Raw genomic sequence first — 13,378 nt, forward strand, 5'->3', positions numbered from 1 at the left:
TAAACCCCAATGTGAAAATGTCAAGATATTGTTGAACTTAAAATGTTGGTTGAGGGCAATGAGTAATGCAAACATTCTGTATGCATTTATTAATTAAATATACATTGAATGTTAAATCTTATTATAATTGTGTGTTTTTGCTTATACTCAAAATTGCCAAAATTAGAACAGTATATTATTATATGATACATCTTAATAACAAATACAGTTATAACACTAGAGACATTTTATTTTTAAAATTGTATTTCAAATGTTAATTAATAAAATGTAAAAAAAAATATTGTTTAACAATAAATCAGACTTTGAGTGTACAAAATTCCACAAAAAACATTAAAAATAATTTCTCCTCTAATAAAAATGCTAACATAAATATATTTAAATTAATAAAATATGATCTGAAATATATTATGTATATTTGTTTCTATTTTAGAAGAAAGGACTTTTGATTGCCTGTTTATGTCATGATTTGGATCATCGTGGGTATACTAACAGCTATTTACAAAAATTTGATCACCCATTAGCAGCTTTATATTCCACATCTACAATGGAACAACACCACTTCTCTCAGACTGTATCTATCTTGCAGGTAAGGAAAAATTAAATTACCATTAGTCAACACTAACATACAATTAAAGAATTTTATTGATACCTCTTTTTGCAAAAACAAGAAGGTGCAAGTTTTTTGGATTGAACATGTGAATTTTAACATTGATATTACATTTCAATAATAATCAATGAACGTAATTACAGATAAGCACAGTTGTAATTGTTGAAACATTTAGAATTCAAAGTAAATTAAAAGTTTTAAAGGTTTTAACTAACAGAGTTATTTAGAACAATATTGTGCAAGCTTCTTCTTCAAGATAATAAATAAGCACTCATTATAATAAGCACTTTTTATAGTGGCATAAAACGATTTAATAAGATCTTTGAATATGTATTACGAGTTATGCACTTTAATATGTGAGGTTGAGAAAGGTTTTTAAGCATTTTGTTTTTCTTTTATCACGTTTGGTTAATTGTATATTAGTCATTTTTTGCAATCACTCTAATATAATGACTATTTGAAGTTTGAAACTTTTTCTTGATTATCTAAATAAGACGAGAAAATATTTTCTTATGAATAATGCACTTTAATAAAAAGAAATGATGGATTAAAGTATTTTTTTATACACTATTAGGTAATGAATCGTTTTATGACTACATAATGTTATCTGTGGCAGGTCCAGACGAGCAGGGGGACTGAAGCGCCAATCCCGCTGTGCGATGCGCTTAGACAATCTCCCATGCCGGCTCTCCCCCCGTGGGAAGTGCTGGCAGGGGAGGCTGTCTGAGCACATTCAAGAGTAGGATACAGGTCCCCTGCACCGCTGCGGGGAATCTGTATCCTAACCCCGCCGCCTACCCGGCGCTAGACCCCGAATATAGGCCGCACCCCCACTTTAAAGACTTAAAGTGGGGGAAAAAAGTGCGGCCTATATTCGAGCCAATACGGTATTCTAACCAAGTTCTGAGTCTCCTGCAGTACTGTATATTTGGTACCATTCTCTCAGCATCCTACACCTTGTCTGGTTCTCCTATTGGATTGTTTCATATCTTACTTGACTCGTTTGCTAGAAGGGGTCCTGTTCAATTTTGCATTGCAGATCGGTTCCTGTTTCTGCCAGTAGACTACACATAAAGCCAATATAAGATTTGTTTTTTGGGGGTTTTTTTTCATATATATTTTTTATTCATTTATATCAAAAAGACAATTTTTTAGACAAGACAAAAAAAAAAAAAAAAAGAAGAAAAGAAAAAAAAAGAGACTATAATACATGCCTTTAAGACATACTAGACAGTACAAGAAAACTATTTTAAACATGACAAAAAATATAATACATGCCTCTAAGGCATACTAAATAGTACAGAACAAAACAAATAAAATATACAATGAGATGCAGCAAGAGAAGGAAGACCCAGAACCGGTCATACTCAAGCTTCCAATAAGTTTAGGATCCTTACCGATTTCCTGATTTTAGTTACGTTGAATCCATTTAATTTGATTATTCCCAATTCCATTTTACAATGGTAGATTGTACTAGGTTTTATCTCCTCCCAATTAGGCAGTTTTTTGTTTTTCCAATTCTTCGCTATGAGTAGTTTAGTAGATACAAGGATATGGGTTATTAAGCTTCTGTAGAGATTGGGAACTTTTGGCCAGTCTACATGTAATAGGGAACAATCTGGTGTAAAAGGTAAATATACGCCAGTAGTTTGCTCAATCTGACGAAAAACCTCTTTCCAGAGAGCCTCTATATATTGGCAGGTCCACCAGATGTGTAAGAAACTTCCAGTTTCATTCTCACATCTCCAACAATTGGCCTCGGTATATGCGTACATTTTTGCCAACTTTGTTGGAACAAGATACCATCTGTAACAAACCTTAAAGAAGTTCTCTCTCATATTTAAACAATGAATCTCTTTATTAACCGATTGTATTGTAGTTCTCCAAATATCCCAAGGGATAGTTCTATTCAGTTCTCTCTCCCAAATCTTAATTGCTTTTACAGGCGTATGTTCATAATCCATTTTAATGAGAGTTAGACACTTAGTAATCATTCCCTTGGTATGTGTCATATTATATAAGGAATTAAGGAGAGCCCATTTTTCTCCATTATTTAGAATATCATATCTCGAAAGAAACCCTTTAATTCTAAGATAAGAAAATACCTCTTTAGAAGGAAGTAGATATTCCTCCTGTATCTGAGAAAAGGGTTTTACTTCCTTATCAAGGCAGAGATCGTGGATAGTCAGGATTCCTGCCTGTTTCCATGTTTGTAAACGGATGTCCTCTATGCTAAGCTCCAGAACTTCCAATGGAAGAAAGTCCGCTATACAATTAAAAAGGGCTAGCTTCTTCCTAATCTTTTTCCAGGCATCTAAAGTATGTTTTACGACCAGGGATCCTAATCCCGCCTGATGGTTTCTTTCTGGTACTCTAATGGACCATGGGAGGGCTGCTAAGCCTTCCAGGCCTATTGCTATTTCCTCGATTTGGTACCATACTTCCTCTTTCATATCTTTAATCTGAGCCAGCATCACATGTGCAGCCATACAAGCCTCATTATAATCTTTAATATTTGGTACCCCGAGACCCCCGTTATTTACTTTCCTAGATAGAAGTGGCAAACCCAATCTTGGCTTCTTACCTTGCCATATGAACTTCCTTTTAAATGCCATCTGTGCCATTCCTAACCATGCTTTAGGGACCTTTAGCGGTAACATTTGGAATAGATAGGTCCATTTAGGCAATATATATGATCTAATTGTGTTGATTCTACCAACCCAAGAGATTTCTTTTTTTTCCAGTCATTTAGTAATTTGTTTGTGGATTTCAAAAGGGGTAAAAAATTTTCCTCTATTACTTTTGTCGGATCCTTCGTGATCTTAATACCCAAGTACTCTATGCTGTCCTTAGCCCATATAAATTCGAAGTTAGCCTTTAAATAATTTGTATCAGTCTGATTCATATTACACGCAAGCAGAATGGTTTTATTAACATTCAATTTGTAATCTGAGTATTTTGAGTAGCCTTCAATTACTCTCATTAACTCCGGTAATGACTTTCTAGGTTCATCTAAGAACACCAGAATATCATCAGCATAAAGATTAATCTTACTTTCCAGTGTTTTTAATCTAAAGCCATGTATATCCTGATTTTCTCGAATGTCATGGGCAAGGGGCTCAACCGTCAATATATAGAGCAGCGGTGAAAGGGGACATCCCTGTCTCGTGCCGTTCTTAATTTCAAACCATTCTGCATCTATTCCTGGACCAATCGTCCTAGCAGAAGGGCAAGTATAGAGGGCCATAATTGCTTGATATATATTACCACCAAATCCAAATGCCTGTAATGTATGCCCTAAGAAATCCCATCTGACCCTGTCAAAAGCCTTCTCGGCGTCTAATGACAGGGCCAGAATGGGGGTGTTTAACCGCTGAGAAACATCTATGATATCAATAACTCTTCTAATGTTGTTTTTAGATGATCTACCTGGAATAAAGCCTGATTGATCTTGCTGAATGAAATCCGCAATTACTCCTTTTAGTCTTTTTGCTAATATAGCCGCATATATTTTAATGTCCCCATTTAATAATGAAATTGGCTTATAGTTGGACAGAATCAACGGATCTTTATTAGGTTTTGGGATAGGGATTATATTGGTCTTTAACATATCCAAAGGAAAACTCCCCTTTACTATTGCTTCATTAAAAGTTTTAGACAGAGTTTGCCTTTGCCCCCAGTTTCCCATAGGCATCTTTGTCACTAAACATGGGACCATGGGGAGCTATTTAGTGACAACGATGCCTATGGGAAACTGGGGACAGAGTTTGCCTTTGCCCCCAGTTTTCCATAGGCATCTTTGTCACTAAACATGGGACCGTGGTAAGCTATTTAGTGACAAAGATGCCTTTGGGAAACTGGGGACAGAGTTTGCCTTTGCCCCCAGTTTCCCATAGACATCTCTGTCACTAAACATGGGACCATGGGGAGCTATTTAGAGACAAAGATGCCTATGGGAAACTGGGGGCAAAGGCAAACTCTGTCCCCAGTTTCCCATAGGCATCTTTGTCACTGAACATGGGACCATGGGGAGCTATTTAGTGACAAACATGCCTATGGGAAACGGGGGACAGAGTTTCTCACCAGTTTCCCATAGCCATCTTTGTCCCAGCCTCCCACTGCCAACCATGCCACTGCTGAGCCCTTTCCTTTCTAATATAGTCAAATAATATTGAACGCTTATTAGGAGAGTTTAGGCCCTGGGTATTTATGGAAATAATCTTAACCATACTCCTTGTTTCTCTGATTCTTATGGTTTCCTTCCTTGCGCATCTCAAATAACACATAATAAACATTTAAAACATATACATTACAAATTGTTAAAAATAGAACGTCTTTTCCTTCTATATTCCGTGGATTCAGCCCCCTACCACGGTTAAAGCATACCATATTCGAAATGCATAAGAATGTGGTATTAAGTAGAGCCGCGAGGCCGTTAGCCAGGAAGAAATAAATAAATAAATTTAAATACCTTCTATTCTCTTAATCCATATAATTACTTCTAGAAAATAGTTCTAGGTAAAGTATTTATTTAACTATATGTTTAATGTGTCCCTATTTAAAATACCAATTTATGTGCTCTGTATTTTACTTACTACCTATTATATGGCCATATTCCTTAATCACCTAACATAAGGCGTTCCAGTTTACTCCCTTATATAATGTGTCTATTATCCTTGAACTCCAATTATCTTTTATTAACATGTGCTAACCCAAAAGTGTATACCTATATAATTTATATGTTTTTATGTGTCTATTTTGAATTGGCGTTTGATAAACTATATCAGACTATATCAGACTTACTAAATATTATCTTCCTATAACTTTCCCTTTTCCTTACAAGGTGTCAACTATTCTCAACTAAAAAAAAAAAAAAAAACCCTTTACACTCTATATACTTAAATATATACTTAATGTGTCCCAATTTAAGATGCCAACCTGTGTATTCTATATATTACTTACTGCCTATTATGTAGCAATATTCCTTAATCACCTATTATGAGGCATTCCAATTTTCTACCTTATATAATGTGTCGATTATCTTTTAAATGCAATAATCTTTAATTAACATGTGCTACCCAAAAAATGATTGCCTATATAATTTATTTATTTATATGTATCTATTTTTAAATTGCCATCTCGTGAACTATATCATACTTACTGAATATTATCTTCCTAAAACCATTAATTATCTGGGGGGAGGAGCGATGACGTAGCACGCTGGTGTGCCACGCGCGCGGCTTGTCGGAGCCTGGGGGCCTAGAATTCTGGGTATCTCCTAATGTGGCGTCCTCTTACCGGCACTTGACGGCTGCAACCTAGCCCCTGTTCCTGGTCGGTGTCCCGGCCGTGGTGAAGGTCGGTGTCCCGGCCGTGGTGAAGGTCGATGTCCCGGCCGTGGTGAAGGTCGATGTCCCGGCCGTGTTGAAGGCCAGTGTCCCGGCCGTGCTGAAGGTCGGCGTCCCAGCCGCGCTCCAGACCGACATTCCGGCTGCACCCCAGGTCGGCGTCCCGGCCGTGCTCCAGGTCGGTGTCCCGGCCGTGCCACAGGTCGATTTTTCGGCCGGCGTCTCGGCCGTATCCTGGGTCGTGTCCCGGCCGTGTCCTAGGTCGGTGTGCCGGCCGAGCTTCAGGTCGGTGTCCCGGCCGATTTCCAGGAAACCCTTGATGTGTCCTTCACGCAGCTGCATGGTGGAGGTTCAAGACGCAAGAGGCATGGGGCTAGTGAGACACCAGAGTGACGATCTGAAGAGATGGAGGGGTAAAAGCTGCCCTAACACTGCTACCAGATAAGTGTCTAAAATTATTATTATGGACTGTCTTTGATATTTGCTAACCGACATTAAACACTGGTGAAAGAAGGTAGAGGAAAAAAAAAAAAAAAGAAGGCAAAAAGGAAGAAATATAAAGAAATAGAGAAAAGGAGAGAAGGAGAGAAAAGGAAGAGAGGGGAAGGAAGAGCAAAAAGTAAAAAGTAAAGAAAAACAAAACAAAAAGAGATGTGTACACATTATGGTCTATATGTTTAACAAAGGGTTATATGCAGGACAAACCTAAGTTAAACGACGACTTACCACTGACTTCCTTGGCTTGAAGCTCCAAGCAGATTTCAAGACTTGAGCTATAATATTCTGACATTGAAGTGGAATTCTAGAATATATAAGGCTGGTATGAAGAATCCTATTTAATATAAATATAATTTATGAAAGATCATGGCAATAAAAAAACTTCAAGACAAAATGCCTAGGAAAGACCGTAAAGATCAAAAAGCAGAAAAAAGATTGTCCTTTTTCACTCCTCCACCTAAGCAGGACCGAAAAGACCTTGATTCAGAGGATAATCCTAATATAACTAATCAAACAGAATGCGATATTTTACAATCAAGCCCAGCAACTTTAGACATGAAACAATTGATACATAACCAGTTATCAGATGCCTTAGAAGCTCAATTTGAACAGATCAAACAAGTTATAGAGATCAACATACAAGATTTAAAAACTGACTTAACAGCTATGGCAAAAAGAGTAAATCATAATGAAGAGAAGCTGAATTTAATGGAATCGCAGACAGAACTCTTAGGCTAGGTTTCCACTTGGTTTTTTTATGCTAAAAACGCCCATAAAAACGCCAATAGCGCCACCTGGCGTTTTTTTAGTGGAAAAACGCAGCAGCCAGATGTTAGCTGTTTTTCAATAGGAAATCGCAAAATGCCATTTCCACTTGGCGTTTTTCTGTCTGGCGTTTTTTCAGTCCTCTTTGGCGTTTTTCTGCTTTTTTGGGCTCTGTGGCAGTTTTTCAAAATCGCAGCATGTTCACACTCTGGCGTTTTTTCAAGGAAATCTTGGCGTTTTTCTCCAATAGAAGTCTATGGGAGAGAAAAAACGCCATGAAAAAGCCATGTGGGTTTATTGCCTTGGCGTTTTTTATGGCGTTTTTTCCACAGTTGCAATGCAGAGGATGGACCCAGTATCTGTGTGTCCTACGAGAAATAGGCTGAAAACAAACAGTTTCACACAAAACAAAGTCCTGGACTGGTTCATATTGAATTTTACACCATTTGGAACAAACATGCCATTACAAACAAACATACCCGACGCATCAACTGGATCCTGCGTGCCAAAAGCAACAGCAAACAATTTGCACCATCATTTGGGGCCAATCTTCCTAGAGGAGCAGACATTCGGAATAAAGCATGCCTTACAAACCACAGAAAAGAGACAAAGGGGTCTACCAAGTAAATGACATCGGGGGCAGATACTTGCCATTTATCCTAATCCCTTTTAGCTGGGTGAAACTGCTAACTTGTAAAGGCTGGAAAAACTGCCTAAGGTCAAAAAAAGCAATTTCCACAGAAAGGCTAAAACGCCAGAAAAAACTCCAGAAAAAAACGCCAAAACGCAGGAAAATGCAGTGGCAGTTTTCTTGGCGTTTTTCATCAAGAAAAAAAACGCAGGACAAAAACCCAAGTGGAAACCTAGCCTTAGGGGACTCTATAAAACAAAATTCAATTAAAACTGATCTGCTTGAGCAAAAGCTGGCAGACCAAGAAGATCGTCTTAGACAGAATAATCTTAGATTTAGATGGATTCAAGAAATAATTACAAATGAAAAACTTGAAGAATTTATGAAAAGCTTTCTGGACGCAATGGGCATGAAATCTGAAATAAATACTCAACTATGGGACAGATGCCATAGAATAGCCAAACCCTCTAGCATATCCTCAGAAACACCAAGAGATGTTTTAATTCACTTTACTTCCTTAAGGATAAAAGATAAAATTTTAAAAAAAGCAAGAAACACAATACCTCCTAAACCAGTGATGGCAAACCTTTTTGAGCCCAGGTGCCCAAACTGCAAACCAAAACGATTTATTTTTTTCAAAGTGCCAACACTGCAATTAAACCTGAATGTTTGAGAGCCGACGCCATGACTACAGTGTATGACTGTAGTCACGGCCAGGGCCGGACTGGGACTGAAAAGCAGCCCTGGAAACATTTGGAGAGCAGCCCCATATAGTTTATCTCGCGATTGAGCTCTTATACCCACACGCACCCCTTATACATACCCGAGTTACACTATTTGCCGTACAAATAACTATAAAACATTCTTTTTATCATATTATTTGTATTAAAATACCAGAAAGCAAAACTGTTAAAAGGCCCTAATAAATGAAATATATTACACATAATGGAATCAAAACATTTACTACTGCAAACATTTTTAGATTGAGACATTTTTTGTTTTTGTTTTTATTTCCTTTTATTTGCCAACCTGCCAACAGCCCCTTCTACCCCCTTTTTATTTTCTTTTGCACAGAGCCCCATGTCAAGGAGCTTTCAATTACTTAAGTTAATAGAACCTGATTAAGTTAGTAGAATCTGATGTCTTTTCGTATTGCAGGGTACATCCAGAAAACAAACATAGATCAATTCTGGTGGAGTGCCAGACATCTGCCCCAGGCTTGCCACTCTGCCCCCTTTTAACTCCCTATATGGCCTTCTGCCTCCAGAAATGCCTTATACCCCCTATATGCCACTCTGCCATATAGGGGGTTAAAAGGCATTTATAGAGGCAGAGTGGCATATAGGGGGTTAAAAGGCATTTATAGAGGCAGAGTGGCATATAGGGGGGCACTCCAGAAAAACCATGGGGCACTCCAGAAAAGCCTTATACCCTCCTATATGCCACTCTGCCCCATGATATGCATTTTAACCTCCTATATGCCACTTTGCCTGCAGAAATGCCTTGTAGCCCCTATATGCCACTCTGACTCCAGAAATGCCTTATACCCCTATATGCCACTCTGGCATTTAGGGGGTTAAAAGGCATATCATGGAACAGAGTGGCATATAGGGGTATAAGGCATTTCTGGAAGGAGAGTGGCATATAAGGGGCATAAGGCATATCAGGGAGGCAGAGTGGCATATGGGGGGCATAAGGCTTTTATATAAAAAAATATTATATGTTTATTTACCTTCTACTTCTTCCACTTTGGGGCTTTTTCATCCTGGCCTCCGTCCTCTGGTAGCTGCAGGCCGCCGTTTTCTATGTTGACAGGACATCCGGTGCTCCAGCAGTCTGAGTGTGAGGGGGCGGAGCTTTCACCCCTCACGCTCCTCCCATCACTATGCGGCCATCAGATTAATGGAAATTTAATCGAAACGGCCGATGCGTGCTGACACCGCCAGCCGGAGCTACTTTAATTATTTTTTTTTAAAATTGAATATGCTGGATCAGCTTGCCATATAAAGTAAAATAAAAAAAGTATTAAAGTAGCTCCGGCCGGCGGTGTCAGCACGCATCGGCCGTTTCGATTAAATTTCCATTAATCTGATGGCCGCATAGTGATGGGAGCAACATGAGGGGTGAAAGGTCCGTGCGAGGGGGCGGGGCTTTCACCCCTCACGCTGCTCCCATCAGTAGGCGGCCATCGCACACGGCCGCTGAGTGCTGGTGCCGCCGGCCGGCGCTGCTTTAATACTTTAATAAAAAAAGAATTGAAGTAGCGCCGGCCGTTTAGATTAGATTTCGGGCAGCCGTCCTGCCTACGAATCTGCCGGCCCACCGGGAAATTTCCCAGTATCCTGGTGGGCCAGTCCGGCCCTGGTCACGGCGTGCCCACAGAGACGGCTCGGCGTGCCAACAGCGGCACGCGTGCCACGCGTTCGCCATCACTGTCCTAAACCATACGAAGGTATCAAAACTCTACAAGATTTATCATACTATACCAGAGCCAAGAGACGTCAATATGCGGAGTTTACGGAGATGTTGAGACAGAAAGACATTCGATATAGATGGGCCGTGCCGCTGAAAATCGTACTAACTTATGATCATAAATCTTGGTCTTTCGATTCACCGGAAAAATTGAAAAAAATGGATGTTAGCAAATAAAATATACAGTAACAGATAAGACGCCCAATCCACTAGGAATGAAGAAAATGAGGAGTAGTTGTTTTTTGTTTTTTTTTTTATATTAATTTTCTCTTTTTTAATATGTGTAATACATTATGCCTGAAGAGTACATTGAGATAATGAAGTGAAGGTCACAATTATTATATTTAAATATCACTAAATCACTAATAATCACTAAATTTTTATTTGTTTATCTTTTTTTTTTTCTCTTCTCTCCTTTCTACACATGAATACACGTGACAATGCAGTTCACATTATTACACTTTAATATGAGCAATATATTATGTATGAAGAGTACATTGAGATAGTGAAGTGAAGGCCACAATTATTAGACTTAATTATCACTAATTATCCCTCTTTTTTTTTTTCTTCACACATGACTATATGTGACAATGCAATTCACATTATTACACTCTACCACTACATTTATTTCTCACTTTTTTTTTTTTTGTACATATTTATATTTTTTGTATTATTTATATCAATTTATACTCAACACTCGGTTGGAAATATGACCTGTTAGATGAATATAGATTTTGATCTATCTTTAACGCTACACGGTATACATTTGTCTATAGTCATATTTTCGAAAGAATTATCAGAATATATATTTATACACACCACTCACATAACTACACATATTTGGGTGTATACATGACCCATTAGATGTTCAATATACTTTGGCTTTTACTTACGTCACACAAAATATATTAATTTAGAGTTATATCTTATGGGAGAACTATAAAGTTAAAGAATTCACTTATCTTATATTAGTTATATATAATATATTTATGTTTGTTTGTTTTTTTTTTTGGTTTTTTTTTGTACACATGACACTATTTATATCAATTTATATTCAACACTTGGATGGATGTACGACCTGTCAGTTGAATACAGACTTTGGTTCCATTTTAACACTATATGGTACATACTAAACTATAAAACTAGATATTTATATACACTATTCACATAACTTACACACATTTGGATATGATTCACTAGACGTACCATAGACCTTGGTCTTTGGTAATGCTATATGGAATATATAGTTAGAGCTATATGTTTTGGTAGGACCTTAAGAGTATATAATTTTTTTTTTATTTTTTTTTTTTAATCTTATATATTATTATATACTCCCTCGTTTTACAGGAGACCAATATTAAGAAGTATAGATAGTATTGCCCCTGAAGGCTCCGACTGCCATCAGCTAGAAGGCAACGTCCACTCGTGTATTTTGGAGGTACACAGGTGGAAGTATGCAATCACTTACTCAAATGGTTGCTTACAAATCTATGTTTTATGTTTTTGTATGTGTAACAAGAATGTTATTATTTGTGTATCTAGATTCCCCGTTGCAAATGACCAATTGTATGATCTCACCAGGATACTATTATCTAAAGCTATATAAACAATGTTGAGATTTGCCTCAATTAATGTGCAGGGGCTTAATTCCCCGCAAAAACGTTCAATATTGTTAAACCGTTTATGGTCAGAGAATATAAAAATTTGTTTCTTACAAGAAACCCATTGGAGGCTCTTAGATAAGATCAATATGAAAAGAGATTTCCCCTCTTATTTTCGGCATCATTAAAGGAAAAAAAAAAGAGAGGAGTGGCAATTGTGTTTGCCAAAGGGATAGACATAAACGTTAAATTTGTCGATTTAGATCCTGACGGTAGATTTATTATAATGATTGTAGAAATAAATAAGAAATTGATGACTTTAGCCAATGTCTATGCCCCAATCAGTCCTCGGTTCCCTTTTTGTCATTATTAATTCAGAAAATAATGGATATAAAGCAGGGCCCACTAATATGGATGGGTGACTTTAACTGTGTTCCTGATCCTTATCTAGATAAAATGTCCTTAAAGGGTAACATAAAAGATAAGAATATCATTTCTCAAGCTAAAAAATTACAAATCTTGTTACGACAGCATTCATTATATGATATATGGCGTACTATTCACCCAATAGATCGTGATTATACCTGTTTTTCTAAATCCCATATTGCCTATTCAAGAATAAATCTTGCAATTGCTGATATTAACATGATGTCTTGGGTTGAAAAATCTAGAATACATGAAGTTACGTGGTCAGACCATAATCTTTTAACGGTAGATATTAAGGATACAATAACTAAGTTACAACCAGAATGGAGACTCAATGATAAGTTAATGATGAGAGATGTTGACATTGCGCACACATAAAGGAAATAACACAATTATACTTTCAGGATAACGATACAAAAGATATAACGGCCAGCACCCTGTGGTGTGCATATAAAGCCGTCATTAGGGGACACTTTATCAACTTAGGAGCTCGGGCAAAAAAAATGGCAGAAGCACCTCTCTCAGAACTATATATTAAATTATATCAATTGAATGCTGAGGATAAATTAGCCCCTTCCATTCAATTGACAAAAAAAATTGGACATCTTAAGGAAAAGATAAAGCAAGTACTTATGGAAAAAACTAATAAATTTCTTAGTTCTCTAAAGGTAAATAGATACTATCAAGGTAACAGGGCTAGTAAAATGTTATCTAACCTAATAAAGAAAAAAAGAACTAAAAATAATATAATATAGTCCAGAACGATAAAATTTTGTTGTCCCCTAGACAAAAAGGAGAAGCTTTTACTGACTTCTATTCATCATTATATAACATTCCTCAGAAAGATTCAGAGGTCGAGATAAAAGACTATTTTAGTCATAAGATATTCCCTAAATTAACAAAAGAGAGTCTAAAGGACCTGAATAGAACTATCACTGTAGAAGAGGTAAAAGATAGAATTAAAATATTGAAATTAAATAAAACACCAGGTCCAGATGGCTATAACGCCAAATTTTACAAAATCTTTATA

The 13,378-nt window shown here is 37.2% G+C and overlaps 1 protein-coding gene across 1 annotated transcript in view; it reads left to right on the forward strand.

Moving 5' to 3' along the window:
• LOC149282087 (cAMP and cAMP-inhibited cGMP 3',5'-cyclic phosphodiesterase 10A-like) overlaps window positions 1-13,378 on the forward strand; it is a 314,224-nt gene that overhangs the window by 245,824 nt on the left and 55,022 nt on the right. The window contains exon 19 of the mRNA XM_089498623.1: window positions 431-586. Within this exon, the coding sequence (XP_089354749.1) occupies window positions 431-586 (156 nt within the window). The remainder of the gene's footprint in view (window positions 1-430; window positions 587-13,378) is intronic.

The sequence above is a fragment of the Sceloporus occidentalis genome, unplaced genomic scaffold, assembly GCF_023333645.1.
Source record: "Sceloporus occidentalis isolate IW3139 unplaced genomic scaffold, rSceOcc1.0.p SCAF_123, whole genome shotgun sequence".
Taxonomy (NCBI): Eukaryota; Metazoa; Chordata; class Lepidosauria; order Squamata; family Phrynosomatidae; genus Sceloporus; species Sceloporus occidentalis.